This window comes from Musa acuminata, chromosome BXJ3-4 (genome assembly GCF_036884655.1).
Source record: "Musa acuminata AAA Group cultivar baxijiao chromosome BXJ3-4, Cavendish_Baxijiao_AAA, whole genome shotgun sequence".
NCBI classification, from domain to species: domain Eukaryota; kingdom Viridiplantae; phylum Streptophyta; class Magnoliopsida; order Zingiberales; family Musaceae; genus Musa; species Musa acuminata.
Genome location: NC_088352.1, coordinates 45,135,811 through 45,155,792, shown reverse-complemented (window position 1 = coordinate 45,155,792; position 19,982 = coordinate 45,135,811). Strand labels below are relative to the sequence as shown.

General features: G+C 38.7%; 1 protein-coding gene across 1 annotated transcript; it reads right to left on the bottom strand.

Moving 5' to 3' along the window:
- Positions 1 to 2,618: 2,618 nt before the first annotated feature.
- On the bottom strand, positions 2,619 to 18,247 carry LOC135635075 (receptor-like protein EIX2). Its single transcript, XM_065145920.1, has 3 exons — positions 17,909 to 18,247; positions 3,075 to 5,836; positions 2,619 to 2,985 (listed from the first exon to the last, which is right to left on the bottom strand). Exons 1-2 carry the CDS (start codon positions 18,219 to 18,221, stop codon positions 3,852 to 3,854), a joined length of 2,298 nt encoding a protein of 765 aa, XP_065001992.1. The 5' UTR covers positions 18,222 to 18,247; the 3' UTR covers positions 2,619 to 2,985; positions 3,075 to 3,851.
- Positions 18,248 to 19,982: the final 1,735 nt, after the last annotated feature.

The window sequence follows — 19,982 nt, the reverse complement described above, 5'->3', positions numbered from 1 at the left end:
GCTATCTGCCAATATCATGCACTTGTTCTTCATTTCATATTGTTGTCTATCCTCAAGTCAGTCAACTATGACTTCTGATTTTGACGAGTCCCAAAGTTGGAATAGCTTTCATCTAAAGACTCCAGCGTCTTCTTGAATGTGAAGGTTTTGAGAATTTCCTGAGAACGGCTAAATAGCAGAAATTTGTAGCTATTAGACAACCATTATTAATATTAATAAGAGAAAGACAGGATTTGTGGGCACCAAAAAGACAGCGATCAGCAGTTGCTGGGAAACTCTCCTGGAAATTGACATGATAATGCAACCGAGAAGAACAAGAGGAAGGAAGACCTTAAATTCCAGCTAACCGAGCCAAGTTGTTTCCTTGTACTTTTCAATAGAAAGACCAAGGAAGACTGACGATTGCAAACAAAAGCAAGTTGCTCATCTACTATTGCAACAGCAAGGTTGCATCATCTTTGAATCTTAGGTTGTGATCAGAATCTCTTGCTACTGTTCCTCTCATCAATTTTTTTTCTTTATCTTCGAGAACTTGCTAACTTTACTCATGAAAAAAAACAATGATCATCTCATGTTAAAAAAGTAAATCTTGCATAAAGAGATTAACCATGCATCACTCTATCATTGTGTGAGACTAGATTAATCATGTATCTCCCTGTCATTGTGTCGATACTCTTAACAAACTAATGAGCTATTAAAACTTAAACCATTGATTAAAGTGTTTTAGTTAAAATTAATAATAGTAAGTCCATCGTATCTTTATAAATCAATCTTAATTATATCTACTCTATATTATAAACTTTTTCACTTAATATCTTCGTCAAAGCCCAACATAACCCAGAAACATCCAATAAAATTAGAACGATACAGAAAAGATTAACATGAGCCGATGACATTTATAAATTAAGAAATAATATTAAATACGACCTAGTATTTATGAATTATTAACAATTAAACCATATTAATAGTTTTCTTATGTCATACCTTCTCATGTATAACAATAATAAAAATAAACCATAGAACAACATAAAAAAAATCGTAAAAGTAATTAGTTGACCACTTATGTTAAAATCAATTATCTTTTTAGTTTTTTTTTTTAAATTATCATGTGGACTTTGGGTGAATGTGTATATTTCATATCGATTTGACCAATAAATTTTTTTCTATAAATAATAAATCTATACCTTTTATGCCGTGGGATGGGCTTTCAATCCACAATGGCTACTCAAATCTTGCTCGTTGAAATTATTTTTAAATTTATTGTGTAACGGACTTTCAAATTTATATAAATTTTGTTGATAATACTAACTTGACATTGTAGTCCCTACACTTTCTTTTTACCAACATCTTTTATTTGGCCAAGATGGTCAAAATAATTAGTTTTCAATGTATTTCAGAAAAGATAAATAATAATATTCATTCTCTTATCTTTAGACGCCTCCTTTTCGCACTTAAAATTTCTTGTGATTAGATTTCTAGTTGTAGAATTCAAGAACAAACATGAATGCTTGAGAGTCATTGATGTTTCGAAACTTGTGAATGCCTTTGTTGCGTGCTCCTCAAATCATAGCCGAAAATAAAATGTTAATCGGAGCTAGGTCTATTTAATGTAAGGAATAGATAGATCTAATTACAATTACAATTACAATTATAATTGAAGGGCATTGATCCTGATCTAAATATGAATGGTACATTGATAAATTGGGAATAACATATATGTGAAATATAACAATACGGATTGTAATTCTAAAGTTTAAATTTCCAGTTTTGATTGTGTATTGGACTCTCTAATTTATACAAATCTTGCTGATGATACCAACTTGATGTCTTAGTACCTAAGTTTTCCTTTTACCAACATTTTTTTGTTTAGACAAGATGATCAAAATAATTAATTTTTAATATATTTCAAGAAATCTCTCGTGGTGGGATTTCTAGTCAAACTAACCTTTCTATAAATAACACATTATCTTTTGAGCAATAGATATTTTTATTTACAAAAATAATAACAATTATTTAAAATCAATTCTCGAGTTTTGTACAAGATAATGTCTATAATTAAATAAAAAGACATAATTTTTTATTTATTGGATACTAGAAAAATTATTAATCTCGATTCACTCCTGATCTTAATCACTCTTATTTATGGAGGGTGATAATTAGATCCATAAGAAAATGTTGATGTAACCGTCCACAAAACAGTTTGAACCAAGAATTACATTCTTGTGAACTTTGCTTACATTTGAGTGCTAATGGCAACAGGTAATCAAATGAAGCTCGTCTACATCCCGAGTCATGACACAGAATCCATGGCAAAATTCATTGTGAGCGGCTCAGAGAGGGGCCACACTCTGTAGATCATAAATGGATTATTCCTGCATGCACAGATCATCCTTGTCACATTGACATGCATGTGAAAGCCTCTTCGGCCCAATTCCATCAGCTGCAGCAGCATGTCCCCCATTAATGGGAGACTCATCAACTGAAAAGATCTGAACATGAGATCCAAGAAGATCATGCAGCTGCACATTTGGTGGACTTGAGCTTATGATGCAACCAATCTGTATTCGATTGATGAAGACAAGCATCTCAAACAAGAGGATCATTACATGAGTAGATCATATTAAACAGCCCCATCTGTTGCAACTACAGATGCATCCATAGCTTCTTCAGTCGGATAGTTCTAGCAGTGTTCAGTTTGGAGGATACTTACAGCAAGACTCAACATGCAACAAGAGAACCCCTTAAAGTTCTACAAGGGCGCAAGAAGCATGAAGCACAAGTAACATCTCAAATACAACAAGTCTCTTGTGTATGAACCTTATTTGCTCTTTGTGAGCACACAACTTTGAAGGGTAGAAAGCACATACTAAACCATCACAAACAACTCCAGTGTTCATGGAATTCAGATCCAAGCTACTCCAGCTCTAAATCAGGCTGTCCTTCTAGGGCAGAATTGGCGTATCTTGACAGTGATGACATGTTATTCTATATCAAAATTCAGACTGCATTAATATATGAAAGCTCTTTTATGTGAGTTAAATTTAATCTTTGAAGATATTTAAAAGAAGACATACCTTTGCATGAGAGGCTCTCATCAATGTGGACTGTAGGGAGGGTTAATGATAATTTAAACCTTGATCTCTAGAAAAAATTAGTAATGTAAAATGAAATCTGATTCTAGATATACTGACACTGGATTTACATAAACAAGAGTAGCGTATGGTAAAAACACCTGCGTATAAGTTCAATAAGAGTTAAATTAATCGAATAAGGTGGCCAAATCTTTTGCAACAGAACTTGTGATTGCAATTGTGTCAGTTTTGACGTGTAATGCTTGGGAAGAACAAGACATGCAGATGCATTTGATGAAAGTAGATACTATAAACTTGGGAAATTTGAGGATGAAAAAGAAAGAAAGAAAAGAAAACCATAAATTCTATCTATATCTACGTAAAAGTTTTAACCTTCTTTAATTTCTGCCAAACTGAACAACTAAAAAAGGGGTGTCTATTTTGGAAAAACTAATTAAAAGGTGCAAGCTTTTTGGCAATCCCCAGAATTAGAACACTTCGTATGGTACTGAGATCTTGACAGAAATGATCAAAATTGAGAGTGCATGACTTACTTGTATACAAGTCCAGAAGTATTCAGAAGTAGAAAATTTATTCAAGCTGATGATATGATATTAATGAGATTAACTCTCGTACAGAAGATATTGATGTTCAAATTTATCCTCGCTGGGAACAACAACGTTTTCTGATCCTAGAAACTTTCAGTACGGTAAACACATATTTTGTCAAGTATGTTGTCTATAAATCGGAAGTAGTAAAGGTTCCAATTCTTGTTAAATATTAAGGTACCCAGACGGCCCAAAAACCAACAACAAATCCTGGTGCTATGCTCGTGTAGAACCATATCATCTCATTCTTATCTCTATCATCTGTATTACTTTGACTTTGTGCTGTCTCACTGTCTTTGCAACTTTGATTCAAAGGAAACCCACAAAGATCAGGATTGCCAATATAGATCGATGGATCATTGAAAGTCAGAAGTTGATTACCGAGAGGAATTTCCCCTGACAAGTTGTTGTATGACAGATTCAAGTGAGCCAAATAAGTCAGGACAGTGAGGCTAGAAGGAATTATGCCAGAAAAATTGTTTCTTGACAAGTCAAGGGACTCCAACTGTTGTAATTTACTGATATTTTCAATGATTTCTCCTGTGAAATGATTTCCAGATAAATTTAAGCTGAATAAGCCAGAAAGACTTGTGAGTTCTTCGGGTACTCCTCCAAATAGGTTATTATCTGAGAGGTCCAAGATATTCATAAGTGAAAGCAAGATATCATAGTCTAGAGTGTTTCCTTTAGTTGTTATAAGCATCTGCTCCTTGTAACCTATTGAATTTGTTATCCAACTTGAAAACTTTCCAATAACTTTCATGGCAGTAAAATTTCCAAAGCTCCTTGGAATAGTTCCCGACAACTTATTATCTGCAAGGTCGAGAAATTGGAGAGCACTTAATTGTGAAAGATTTGGAGTAATATCTCCGGCCAACATATTTGATCGCAGATTGAGGAACCTCAGACTAGTTAAACTTTCACCTATCCAGGTTGGAATTTCACCTTTCAAATCATTATGTCCGGCATCAAGAAGGATTAATTTCCCACAATCCTTCAAGGACAAAGGCAGCTCTCCAGATAGACTGTTATTGCTCAAGTGCAACGACTGAAGCCATACTATGGAACATATCGACTCAGGAATAACTCCAGATATGTTGTTGCTTGAAAAATCCATAACTCTAATTCTGGAAGAATTACTCCAACAACTGGGGAGCTCTCCTGATAACATATTTTTTGAAAGATCAAGAACCTGTAAGACCGACAGATTGCATATAGAGAAGGGAATTTCACCACTTAAATTGTTTTCTGAAAATGATAAATATTGGAGGTTAGGCATATTCGTGAAGATGGCAAGTGAAATTGTTCCCGAAAATGAATTGTTTGACAGATCTAATAATTCCAATCCAGGAGGAAAATATGGAAGAGGACCCTCCAAGTAGTTTGAACTTAAATCCAATTGGTAGAGGTTGTTTACATGCAATAAATTGGGTACGTGGCCACTGATCTGATTGCCGGAGACACTCACGTACACTGCTGTGGAAATTAAGCTCCAAAACCAGTCTGGCATAGCATCAATAATACTAGCATTAGACATAACAATTTCTGAAATATTTTTTTGCGACTGGAGCCATGCAGGGAACTCAGGACCCTGTTTGCAAGAGTCCATCCGAAGGGAATCAAGCTGGAAGGGAGGAAGCCAATTGCTCTTGACCTTTAGAGCCGAGTTGGACGACAAATACAAGTATTTCAATTCTGTGAGGTTTCCAAAATGCGCCTCAGACATTACACCCTCCAAATTGTTGTGCTGGAGGTCCAAAGTAACTAGCTGAGACAGCCACCCCACGCTTTCTGGTATTGTTTCGTTCAATTGATTTTGACCAAGAAAGAGCTCTTGGAGTGATGCTAGTTGTCCAATTGATACAGGAATAGGCCCAGAAATCAGATTATGCTCCAACTGGAGTGATTTAAGCTTCCTGAGTTGGAATAACCATTCAGGCAACTGCCCACTGATATTCGTGCCGGATAAGCCTAGAACCTCTAGGCTCATCTTGATGCAACCAGAGAAAATTTCATCAAGTTCTAACAAATCTTGTCTGATATTGATGGCTGTCAATATTAAATTCTTCAACTTGCACAGATTTTTGAAGGAAGTGGGTAATCCTCCTTGAAGAGAATTGAAAGCTAAATTAAGTTTCTCGAGGGAAGCCAAGTTACCTGTAATCACATCAAATATTTAAGATTAAGAATTGATTTTCTTTCCTTACTTGTCATTGTAATTTAAGGAAATCTTAATCTATTTCCTTGTTTGTTAATACGAATTAAGGAAATAACTATTAAGCATTCCAAATAGGATGATATCATATTTGTTAGTATATTAAATTAAAATAATTTATATTAAATAAATACGAAAATGAATATATATTTCCTTTAATGGAGGCTCACATCCTCCTATTTAAAGGGATGGATTTCTCTCCTTCGTTCCTCATTTAGTTGAGCCTGGCAGCGGGAGGAACGAGGAGTTACATTCTGCTGACGAGATGTAGGTTTCCCTACTTTTCTTGAATATAAAAGTTTTAGTTTTTATTTTGATTCTTTAAATGTTGAAAGTTTTGTAGTTTGAAAAATATGTATCAATTCTTTAAATGTCAAATTTTTATTATTGCATTAAAGCAATCAGTTAAAATTTTTATAATGTTCTTTGACCCATGATTGTGGTTTTTATTATAGATTTAAATATGTTAAAAATTTATATATTTTATATGATATTTTTTGGCATTACAATCATTTTTAATCTTATCTGGATTAAAATCTTGTTAGATTGAAATATGTTATCAAAAATCTTTTTTTTGATATTCTTTGATCTGAAATTTAAAATATGTTATTCTGAATGATTTAAAAATTTGATTAGAATATGTTGAAATTTTATATATGTTGAAATCATGATTTCTATTTGAATTTAGAAGATTATTTCCTTTTATTAAAACTTATCTCCTAGTCTATTGTTATGGTTTCTATTCAAATTTAGAATGTTAATTCCTTGTATTAAAGCTTTTCTCCTTATTTATCTTTTAATGTATTATTATATTTCTATTTATATTATTAATGTTGAATCTCGGATTTTGATGATGAAGTCAATTGTCATTTGTTATCTAATCTATGTGTTGAGATAAGTGTGCAGGATTAACTACGATGAGAGTAAGACAAGCAGCAGGAGTTGCGCCGGAGTCAAGATCATGATCACGTTGGGAGTTCGAGAGTTCGACGGAAGTTCGGACGGTCGTCGGAGGTTCAGAGAGAACAGATCCGAGAAGTCCAGAAGCTTGCCAAGCGAAGCTCGTCGGAACTCGCCAAGTGGATCGTCGCAAAGTCCAGGAGTATGCCGGATGTCCGCAGAAGGATCACCGAGGGTCATCGGTTGATCGACGGAAGTTGGCCGGAAACTCGCCGGAAGAAGCGATTGACGCATCGGAGCAAAGCTGCAGAAGTTGTCTTAGAGATAATCGTAGTTAGCATGATGATTAAGCATGAAAATGGGAGGTGATCCCATTAGCTTAATCTTGGGGCAATTGGGCCCCTGAAAAGATTCAAGTGGGCCGAATGGAGTGAACCATTCGGACCCTGATTGCACCAGGAGGTGCAACCGCCCCAGCCAGGAGGTGCAACCGCCTGGGCTGTGGGGTTGAGAGGTGCAACCGCCCCAGCCAGGAGGTGCAACCGCCTGGGCTGAGGGGTTGAGAGGTGCAACCGCCCCAGCCAGGAGGTGCAACCGCCTGGGCTGCGAGGCTGGGAGGTGCAACCGCCCCAGCCAAGAGGTTGCACCGCCAGAGCTCAAGTTCCGAGCTCTGCCAGGCGATGCAACCACCGAGCTCAGTCTTCGAGCTCTGGCAGAGAGGTGCATCAGCCTGAGCTCAGTCTCGAGCTCTGCCAGGTGATGCATTCACCAAGCTCAGTCTTCGAGCTTTGGCAGAGAGGTGGATCAGCCTGAGCTCAGCTTGGAGCTCTGCCAGGTGATGCAACCACCGAGCTCAGTTTCGAGCTCTGCCAGGTGATGCATTCACCAAGCTCAGTCTTCGAGCTCTGCCAGGTGATGCAACCATCGAGCTCAGTCTTCGAGCTCTGGCAGAGAGAAGCAATCGGCAGAGCTCAGTCTTCGAGCTCTGCCAGGCGGTGCCACCTCTCCAGTCGAGAGGTGCAACCGCCTGATCCCAGAATTCTGGGATTTGATCGATTTGATCGTTTTGAGCTCGAATTTTGAATTGGTTTGGGGCCTATAAATACCCCACCCATTCAGCACTGAAAAGACACAGACCTATACCGAAATTGTGATCTTTTCTGTGATTCTAAAGAGCTCAAAAGTGTTGTAAAGCCTTTAAGTCTCCTCCTTCTGTTCTTCAAGTTTCCAATTGTAAAGTGAGGAGTGAAAGGTCTGTAAAGGTTGTCTCCTAAGCCTGCCAAAAGGAGAGAAATTGTAAGAGGGAAGTTTGGCCTTCGCCCATTGAAGGAAGGCACCTAGTTGACGTCGGCAACCTCATCGGTGGAGGAAGCCAAAAGTGGAGTAGGTCAAGGCTGACCGAACCACTCTAAATCTCTGGTTTGCGTTTATTTTCGAGCACTTTATCATTACTGCAAACCTCCCTCATCACTACTGCTCTCTGCGCTTTCACGAACAAGATCTAAGTGCTGTTCTTCCAAATCTGCATTCAGACGTAAACTCGTATTTTCATACATTACAGTTTACGTTTACGTTTGATTCTGCAGAACTGTTTTCCGTGCTTTTACGAACGAGCTTCCTTGCAGTTTACGCTTACATTTTAATCCTATTAATAACTGCAATCTGTCCTCTACGATTTTACGAACGAGTTTCAACATTTAGACGTAAAACTGCATTCAGACGTAAATCGGCTTTCTTCGCTCAATCATCAGATTTCAGTTCACGTTTACGTCTTAGTTTCAACTGCATACTGCCTTCTGCGAGTATACAAACGAGCATCAAAGTTTAGACGTAAATCTGCGTCTAACTGCGTTTAGACGTAAATCTGCGTTTAGACGTAAAACTGCGTTTAGACGTAAAACTGCGTTTAGACGTAAAACTACGTTTAGACGTAAATCTGCGTTTAGACGTAAAACTACGTTTAGACGTAAAACTGCGTTTAGACGTAAATTTGCGTTTAGACGTAAATCTGCATTTAGACGTAAATCTGAGTTTAGACGCAAAACTGCGCTTAGACGCAAAACTGCGCTTAGACGCAATCTGCGCTTAGACGCAAAACTGCGCTTAGACGCAATCTGCGCTTAGACGCAAACTGCACTTAGATACAAACTGAGAATTTGCTTTTGCATCATAATAGTTTTTGAACAAACGCAGCTTTTGGTTTTTAATCGTTATAAGATTTCCGCTGCACTAATTCACCCCCCCCCCTCTTAGTGCTCTCGATCCTAACAATTGGTATCAGAGCAAGGTTAACTCTCTAAAGGATTAAAACCCAAGAGAGATGGCATACGCCGGAAACCAAGAGGGGCATTCAATTACACGTCCACCCATGTTCAGTGGAACGGACTACACTTACTGGAAGACCCGAATGAGGATCTTTCTTATTTCTATGGATTTTGAACTGTGGAACCTTGTTGAAAATGGATTTTCAAAATCTTCTCTTCCAATGATCGATTGGAACGATTTGGAGAAGAAAGCTTTCGCTCTTAATGCAAAGGCTATGAATGCCTTATTTTGCGCACTTGATAAAAACGAGTTTAATCGTGTTTCAACTTGCGAAACTGCTTTTGATATTTGGCACACACTTGAAGTGACCCACGAGGGCACAAGTAGAGTGAAAGAGTCAAAAATCAATCTGTTGCTGCATTCTTTTGAACTTTTCCGAATGAAACCGAGTGAAACCATTGGCGACATGTTTACCCGTTTCACGGATGTCGTCAACGGTCTAAAAGGACTCGGAAAGAGCTTTTCGGATTTTGAGCTTGTTAATAAGATACTAAGATCCCTTCCTAAGAGTTGGGATCCTAAAGTCACCGTCATTCAAGAGGCAAAAGATCTGCAAAATTTCCCTCTTGAAGAACTAATCGGGTCATTAATGACCTACGAAATGACCTGCAAAGCTCATGAAGAGCAAGAAGACATCCTTCCAAAGAACAGGAAGGATATGGCACTTAAAACTTCTGAATGCCACTTGAGAGAAAACTCAAGTGATGAGGATTGTGACGATGACTTGGCACTTTTGACAAGAAAGTTTAAGAAATTCTTCAAAAGAAACAAGTTTAAAAACGATATGAAAAATAAACTTGAATCAAAGAAGGACCAAGTGATCTGCTACGAGTGTAAAAAGCCGGGACACTACAAAAGTGATTGTCCCCAAGTCAAGAAAAGAACAACAAAGAAGAAGGCGCTCCAAGCAACATGGGATGATTCGAGCGCATCTGAGGAAGAGGAGTCCAACACCGAGCAAGTTGCTCATTACGCCTTTATGGCCATCGAAGAGGAGGTAACGGATTTATTAGATGCTGATTTATCTTTCGATGAATTACTAAATGCCTTCCATGATTTATTTGATGAATGCAAAGTTATAAATAGAAAATACAAGTTGCTAAAAAAGGTACATGATAATCTTACTTGTGAGTTTGATAAATTAAAAATCGAACATCATGATAGTTTAAAGTCATGTATCAAATGTCATGAGTTAGAAACTATACAAAAAGAGAACTTGCTACTTAAGGACACCTTGAAGAAATTCGAGGTTGGTAGCAAGTCATTAAACATGATCCTTACAAACAAGGGTCATGCTCCCAAAAGAAGTGGGATTGGATTTGTGAGGAGTCCTCACCGAAATCCAACTACCTTTGTAAAAGGCCCCATCTTACACGTTCAACACCAAACCAAGTGCAACTTTTGTTGCAAATCTGGACACAAGACACATTGTTGTCCATTCAAGAAAATAAGTCCAAACAAATTGATTTGGGTTCCTAAAGGAACCATGATAAACTCTATGCAACATGATAGAAAATGTAGATCTATTTATGAGGCACCCAAAAGCAAATGGGTTCCTAAAGATCATCCGTTCCTATAAAAACATTAAAAGTCTAGACCGGAGCAAGAAATAATGTTCTGCTCCTTGACTCTCAATCGTCATAAACCAAGAATCAAAAAGGGACTTGCAACGCTTAAGTAACAAGTGGAAGCTATGAAATCACAAATACGATACAATTAGAAATATATCATATCCAAATTCACATACCCCCCTGATCTTCAAAACCTGTTCATCTACGAATTAAATTCTTGTAGAAACTAAATATGTCATGATCTTAAAAGGGACACCAAACAAACATACGTACGCACGTTAAAAGATCTATCTTACAACGAGCTTCTTCCTTAGATAAAAACTCATACGAAATCATGTAACAAACATCAATTGCTCTGAAACTCTCCTCAAGGCAAAGGCTCCCTAATCAAATTATCTTGAGAGCTCACCTGCTGCAGGCGGTGGCACCTCTCCAGCTGGCGGTTGCACCTCCAGCCTTCACGGGTTGCCAGAGGTTGCACCGCTCCAGCCAGAGGTGCAACCGCCAGCAGCTCTGCTCTTTAAAATCACGCTAGGGCCGGCTGAGGAACCGACCCCAACTCACCCCCATTTCCTCCTCTACTCTTCCAAGTCTCCTCCATTCCCATTTCACTCCTCTAAGCCTTCCAAATACCTCTTATTTCGGAGCAAAACATCAAGAATCCTTCCTTCTCTTGAAGATTTCACAAAGGTACTCTTTAAGAAGCTCTTAAATTCTGTTTTGTTCTTCATTTACTTTAGCTCATCATCATCCCTCTAAACAGCAGTAGTAATGGGATCTAGAAGATCCTCAAGGGACAAGGGAAAGAGGAGAGTAGTAGAAGAGTTTGATCTCACTCTTTTTTCCAAAAACCATGCTGAAAAATTTCTCTCCTTCGAACTAAGAAGCATCAATAAGGGAAAATACGTAGATCTGAATGAACTAAGAAATGTAGAGACTATCCATTGGTTTGCCAACCTAAATCTACTTCCCATTTTGCAGATCAACGAACCCATTTATCCTAGACTAGTTAGATTGTTTTATAACAACATGCAAAAAGATGATGAAGAAAGGATATCAACCTATCTCTTAGGACAACACATTTCAATCACTGATAGATTCATTTGTGATATGATAGGTATTCCCATGAAAAGCATAGGACTTTACTTCAAAGGATCATGGGATGAAAAAACTATTGAAACATCCTACGTTGAAGCCTTAGGAACAATCCTTGCCAATCCTAACGTAGAATCTATTCCTAAAAGTTGTGAACATCTAATGCCCTTTAACACTAAGATACTTCATCATATCATGACTAGTATAATTCTTCCTAAGCAATACCATCATGATGAAGTGAGTCAATTGGAATTAGGAATTATGTACCTAATTATGAAAGAACGTGACATTTGTCTTGGGTATCTGATCCAACAAAACATGTGGGAATTATCTACGAAAGATATGATGCTCCCATATGGTGGAATTATTACCAGAATAATGAAAGCTTACGACATTCAAATACCACTAGAAGAAGAAGTAATGAAATCAGATAGATACAGCATAATAAACAAAAATCTACTTCACCGACTAAGATGTCACTATAGGAACGGTAACTGGGTTAGAATGCCTAGAAGAACTGATCCCCCTCAACCTGAACCTGAACCAGAGCCGGAAACCCCAGTCTTTAGGAGTACCCACTCTCCTCCGATCTGTCCCTATGAGGAAACACATCCGGTTGAGCAAACTCACACATCATCCATCGAAGATATCGGGATTCGGATGGACCGATTTGAGCAACGACAAGAACGGCTTGAACTTCGACAAGATCAAATCCTAACCGAGCTACAACAAATCCATCGACAATTTGACTCTTTACTTAGGCACTTTAATCTTCCACCTCATGAATAAACTTGTATAAACATATGATGTTTTTGATATGACATGTTGTAAACTCCTTATGTTATTCATGAAGGACTTTGTCTTTATGGTTACCTGATATGCTGTACATATGTTACCCTGATATGGTTATCTTTGTCTATGTAAGCATATTTGCAAACATCTCTTGTTGTTTATCTCGGTTTTTGCACTGAAACTAAAAAGGTTTAAAAGCCTATGCCTTGAAAATATGAAGCAACATACCAATGTAAGTTGATAAGTCAGCAGTATGACATTGATATGGTTGCTGTTGCTAATATGATTGCTATCATGCCATGTATCAAGATGCCAAACAAAAATTTGCTGAAATAAAAATCCTGCTATACAATATGATACAATGCTACACTTGCTGAAATGAGAATCTTGCTATACAATATGATATAATGCTGCACTTGAAATAATTGTGTTACTACATCAAAAGCTTAACACTCAAGAATCAAACGCATTGATATTAGACATCACTCTAATCATGATGGAACCATAGAGATTATTGATGTGTCCGAATACATTAACTAGTTAAAATTATTTTTCGGATGTTATTACTATTACATGCCTTGACAACGCTTGATCAAATAACATGTTGCAAATTATGTGACAAATATTTTTAACCAAATGCATGTAAGAAGTTCATTTTTCGGGTTGTATGCTAAAAATGGGATGTTCCCGTACACTCTTATGAAAACTTTTTGGAAAATGACTTTCCTCCGTCAAGCAAAAACAATAAAGAAATATATATGTCATGACTTCCTTTATATGCTTGATAATGCTATCATGCTTTTTGTTGATGACAAAGGGGGAGAAAAATATGAATTGATAAACACTATGTCATAGCTGAACTGCCATAATCATATCTATGTCATAGTTGCAAATACTTGAGTGATGCTATAAATAATGTTATGCCATCCTTGCATCACCAAGAGATATGTGAACATGTACTATAGTTTGCATCATATCTTGATATTGTGAAGAAAATGCAAACGTACTAGAAAATCTCAAATGTGAGCATCATGTAAAAAAGTCCTTCGTAGCTTTATATGATTACATGATGAATGGTTACAAACACTATCATACAAACTTGATGATGTATGTCATGCCTTGACATAATTCTTGAAGAGATACATCATGATAGGCATCATGATGGGAGCATTGATAAGTTTAACTGATCTAACTTATCAATACGTCACTTGAATTCTTAGGTCTTGAATTCAAGGTTGACTTATCTCAACTATGGCATATAGATAGGGGGAGTTAAGGACAACTCCTTTATCAATTGATTGTCATCATCAAAAAGGGGGAGATTGTTGAATCTCGGATTTTGATGATGAAGTCAATTGTCATTTGTTATCTAATCTATGTGTTGAGATAAGTGTGCAGGATTAACTACGATGAGAGTAAGACAAGCAGCAGGAGTTGCGCCGGAGTCAAGATCATGATCACGTTGGGAGTTCGAGAGTTCGACGGAAGTTCGGACGGTCGTCGGAGGTTCAGAGAGAACAGATCCGAGAAGTCCAGAAGCTTGCCAAGCGAAGCTCGTCGGAACTCGCCAAGTGGATCGTCGCAAAGTCCAGGAGTATGCCGGATGTCCGCAGAAGGATCACCGAGGGTCATCGGTTGATCGACGGAAGTTGGCCGGAAACTCGCCGGAAGAAGCGATTGACGCATCGGAGCAAAGCTGCAGAAGTTGTCTTAGAGATAATCGTAGTTAGCATGATGATTAAGCATGAAAATGGGAGGTGATCCCATTAGCTTAATCTTGGGGCAATTGGGCCCCTGAAAAGATTCAAGTGGGCCGAATGGAGTGAACCATTCGGACCCTGATTGCACCAGGAGGTGCAACCGCCCCAGCCAGGAGGTGCAACCGCCTGGGCTGTGGGGTTGAGAGGTGCAACCGCCCCAGCCAGGAGGTGCAACCGCCTGGGCTGAGGGGTTGAGAGGTGCAACCGCCCCAGCCAGGAGGTGCAACCGCCTGGGCTGCGAGGCTGGGAGGTGCAACCGCCCCAGCCAAGAGGTTGCACCGCCAGAGCTCAAGTTCCGAGCTCTGCCAGGCGATGCAACCACCGAGCTCAGTCTTCGAGCTCTGGCAGAGAGGTGCATCAGCCTGAGCTCAGTCTCGAGCTCTGCCAGGTGATGCATTCACCAAGCTCAGTCTTCGAGCTTTGGCAGAGAGGTGGATCAGCCTGAGCTCAGCTTGGAGCTCTGCCAGGTGATGCAACCACCGAGCTCAGTTTCGAGCTCTGCCAGGTGATGCATTCACCAAGCTCAGTCTTCGAGCTCTGCCAGGTGATGCAACCATCGAGCTCAGTCTTCGAGCTCTGGCAGAGAGAAGCAATCGGCAGAGCTCAGTCTTCGAGCTCTGCCAGGCGGTGCCACCTCTCCAGTCGAGAGGTGCAACCGCCTGATCCCAGAATTCTGGGATTTGATCGATTTGATCGTTTTGAGCTCGAATTTTGAATTGGTTTGGGGCCTATAAATACCCCACCCATTCAGCACTGAAAAGACACAGACCTATACCGAAATTGTGATCTTTTCTGTGATTCTAAAGAGCTCAAAAGTGTTGTAAAGCCTTTAAGTCTCCTCCTTCTGTTCTTCAAGTTTCCAATTGTAAAGTGAGGAGTGAAAGGTCTGTAAAGGTTGTCTCCTAAGCCTGCCAAAAGGAGAGAAATTGTAAGAGGGAAGTTTGGCCTTCGCCCATTGAAGGAAGGCACCTAGTTGACGTCGGCAACCTCATCGGTGGAGGAAGCCAAAAGTGGAGTAGGTCAAGGCTGACCGAACCACTCTAAATCTCTGGTTTGCGTTTATTTTCGAGCACTTTATCATTACTGCAAACCTCCCTCATCACTACTGCTCTCTGCGCTTTCACGAACAAGATCTAAGTGCTGTTCTTCCAAATCTGCATTCAGACGTAAACTCGTATTTTCATACATTACAGTTTACGTTTACGTTTGATTCTGCAGAACTGTTTTCCGTGCTTTTACGAACGAGCTTCCTTGCAGTTTACGCTTACATTTTAATCCTATTAATAACTGCAATCTGTCCTCTACGATTTTACGAACGAGTTTCAACATTTAGACGTAAAACTGCATTCAGACGTAAATCGGCTTTCTTCGCTCAATCATCAGATTTCAGTTCACGTTTACGTCTTAGTTTCAACTGCATACTGCCTTCTGCGAGTATACAAACGAGCATCAAAGTTTAGACGTAAATCTGCGTCTAACTGCGTTTAGACGTAAATCTGCGTTTAGACGTAAAACTGCGTTTAGACGTAAAACTGCGTTTAGACGTAAAACTACGTTTAGACGTAAATCTGCGTTTAGACGTAAAACTACGTTTAGACGTAAAACTGCGTTTAGACGTAAATTTGCGTTTAGACGTAAATCTGCATTTAGACGTAAATCTGAGTTTAGACGCAAAACTGCGCTTAGACGCAATCTGCGCTTAGACGCAAAACTGCGCTTAGACGCAATCTGCGCTTAGACGCAAACTGCACTTAGATACAAACTGAGAATTTGCTTTTGCATCATAATAGTTTTTGAACAAACGCAGCTTTTGGTTTTTAATCGTTATAAGATTTCCGCTGCACTAATTCACCCCCCCCCCTCTTAGTGCTCTCGATCCTAACAATTAATGCATATATGCTGTGATATGAAATTGCTCACAAGCCAAGCCCACCCCACGGGGTAGGTTCATAGGCTATCCTAGCCCAACCATCATGGGCGATCACATGCGATGCATATGACCAGTCCATGGGCCAGGGTTGGGCCAGCTTTATGTGATGCATGCTCAGTCATATATAATATATATGATCGGTAGATGGGCTGGCTCAATCTAGCCCAACATTATTGCCCAACATTATTGTTGGATTTGAGCCCAAATATTGATTGAACTAAACTATACTTGATTAGTCTAGATCAATTCAGGGTGATTCCGAATTGATTGACTTATTCAAGTTAGTTTATCCTAAATTGAACTTAATCTAGTCCAAATTATACTAGTCTAGGGTGGTTCCAGTTAAATAAGGATTAGAGATCGATTCAGTTAGGTTCTAGTAAATTGAGTTCAATTGAATCGATTGAACTAGAGTTCAAGTCAATTGAGGGCCAATTTATATTGATGATATTTGAAAGAGATATTTTAAATATGTTATTTCATCCCGAAATGGACATGACTAGTGTAAGATTATATTATTTCCCTACTGAGAGCAGGTAGGGCGATTCCCTTCGGGGATTAATTGGCCGTCAGACGTGGCGGCTGGACGGTTTCTCTATTCGCTGTTGGGAGGAACGTGTCCCCACTTTGGCGGGTGTGGGACACCACTTCATCCGCTGTTGGGAGTGCGATATGAGTTTGCCTCCATCCGCTGTTGGGAGAACACGAACTCATCCCGTAGGATAAAGCCTCTCCATCCGCTGTTGAGGGAGTGCTCCTTCGGGTATTTGATATACGCCAATGGGATGATTGATTGAATTTTGATCATGTATTTATTTTGATTTGACTTTTGGGGTTCCTACTCAGCGTTGCTGAATTTTCTTTATTTTTTATTTTCAGAACAGCCTCACTCTAGTACTAAATCGGATTCTAGTGGAGAGCGGACCTTCCTCTACCGCTAGGTAGAGCCACTTGGATGACTCTTGAAGTTAACATCACTATGTTTACTTTTCTATTTGTAATTTGATGAATAAATGAATTGTAATAAATGGTTATAGATGATGAATAAAGTAATGTTTATCTATTTGGTCTGTATGGAAATATATATAAAAAAAAATTCTGTGACATTACCAAAGGTCGGTGGAATATTACCCTGAAGGTTGTTGAATAACCAAGAGGGTATCGTAGAGCTAATGAAATTATAGGACAAATCAAGAACAGATAGTGATGTAAAGTTCACATGTGGAAGAGAGAGGGGAACACTTGGAATTTCACACAGAGATAAGTATATCTCGACAATAGAAGGAAGCATGTTCAGAGCTTCCAGCCAGTGAGTACCATTTTGAAACTTAACATTCTTCAGGTTGAGATGCTTTAGAGAAGAAAGGTGAGAAATCCAGAGTGCATCACCAATGCTAAATTTACGGACCGGAACCACAAAATTGGGATCCAAGTCATTGTATAAGTCTAGATACTGCAGATTGGAGAGATTTCCCAGCTGGTGAGGCAGGAGTCCACCCAATCCAGCTCTGGAGAGGTTAAGATATTGGAGTTGATGGAATGACCCCATGAATTCTGGAATATTAATGCCTCCAAAATTGTTCATGCTTAGGTCCAGGTACTTCAGGTGTTTCAGACCAAGTAAAGAAGGCCTCAACTCACCTCCTAAGGTCCAGTTGTTGTATGGCTCGTCACCAAAATCAGAGAAAGGATCCGGATTCTGGAGGTCCAGCTTGACGACATGCCCAGTATGATTGCTGCACGTCACACCCTCCCATTTGCAGCAGTCTTCACCCACCCAAGAGGACAGCCTGTTGGTAGGATCTTCCAGGCCTCGTTTGAACTCAAGTAGAGCACTTCTTTCGGCAGGGATGCAGCCTGCGGTTAGAGCTCCGTCGCAGACGTTGGGTTTTATCAGTTGAATGCATACGAAGGCCAATAAGAAGAAGAGAACGTAGACACTGTCTGTAGCCATGGATTGGGGTTCTGGTTGCTGGTGCATCACAATGCAGGTATCTACTTGTAGATAATATGGAGTGAGAAGATCCCTCTCCTCCATTCATCTGTTAATCAATTCTTCCGTATGGATGAGCATTAAGTCAAGGTCAAGTCAGTCAGTCAACAATCGATTTTCTAGTTTGACAATGATAGAAGGTGTCCATGAGAGCAAATCCATTGTCATATACTTCTAATGTCTAAAATGAGTCCTATAAACTAGAAAAACAACAATAATGGCAGCTAAATTCGTTAAGCTATTTAATTAGACTTTCATATTTGTGGCACCGGTAGTGCATAGAAACTGGCAAGAAATTTCACAGAACAGATCGATTTGTCTTTTTTCAAACACCTGAAAACAATTATTACCACAACCATGATTCCATCAATTGGGAGGACAATTGTACACTTGATCACAGTGGATCATCTCACACCAACACAATTATCTTAGATTACATATAATAAAAATACGCAGCTTATCTTAAGATTAATCATGAGAAATCTGCGGTCAACAGCTTGCAATACACAAAATCTTATCATGCCCTGTTTGGATCATCCTCCATTAGTCTGAAACTATTCAACTGACACATTCAAATACACAAAACCTCCATTACCATACAAAGATTCCAAATACCAATTGTATCAGTACATACACCTTATAAGAAAATCAACTACCACAATCTTGTGGGTTGTGAGAAGAGTGCATAGAGAGCTATCAAAGACATGTTTCAATCCATCAGTTGGATCTCTACTTCCAATAAACATTAAATGGGATAAGAGCGTAGACCAAGAAACCTTCAACTGTTAGGTTATCTGTCAATATCATGTATTTGCTCCTCATTTCATATTGTTGTCTATCCTCAAGTCAGTCAACCATGATGCCTGATCTTGATGGTCCCAAAGTTGGAATAGCTTTCATCTAAAGAAAACTCTTCAAGAACCCTAACAAGAGTTTTAAATGACTGGAGCATCTTCTTGAATGTGAAGGTTCTGAGAATTTCCTGGGAACTGCTAAATAGGAGAAATTAGTAGCTATCAGACAACCATAATTAATACGAATAAGAGACAGACGAGATTTGTGGCCACCAAAAAGACAGCTGTCAGCAGTTGCTGGGAAACTCTCCTGGAAATTGACATGATAATGCAACTAAGACGAAGGGACACTTTAACTGAGCCAAGTTGCTTCCTAATACTTTTCAATTGAAAGATCAAGGAAGACTGACCATTGCAAACAAAAGCAAGTTGCTCATCTACTAATGCGACGGCAAGGTTGCATCATCTCTGAATCGTAGGTTGTGATCAGAATCTGTTGCCACCATTCCTCTTTTCTCATGTCCATACATTCTAGAACTCTGTTAAACTCAATTTTCTGTTTTTTTAATCACGAAGAACTTACTAACTTAACTCATGAAATGTAAAAAAACATGATAATCTCATGTTGATAAGTCAGATCATGCATATAGAGAAATTCAAACGACTGGTTAAAGTGTTTAAAGTAAAGTTAATAATAGTATGTTCATTAAACCTCTATAAGTTTATCTTAGTGTTATTTACTTGTGAGTTTTATTTACTTGTGATATTAGACTAATGGGATGTTACATACTCCTATACTTAATTGTTTGACATCTTTGTTAAGATTCAACATATCTTAGAAATATTCGATAAAATTAGAATGATATAAAGAAAATATAACTCCTATGAAAGGATGATATGCATAAATCGATAAATGATATTAAAACCA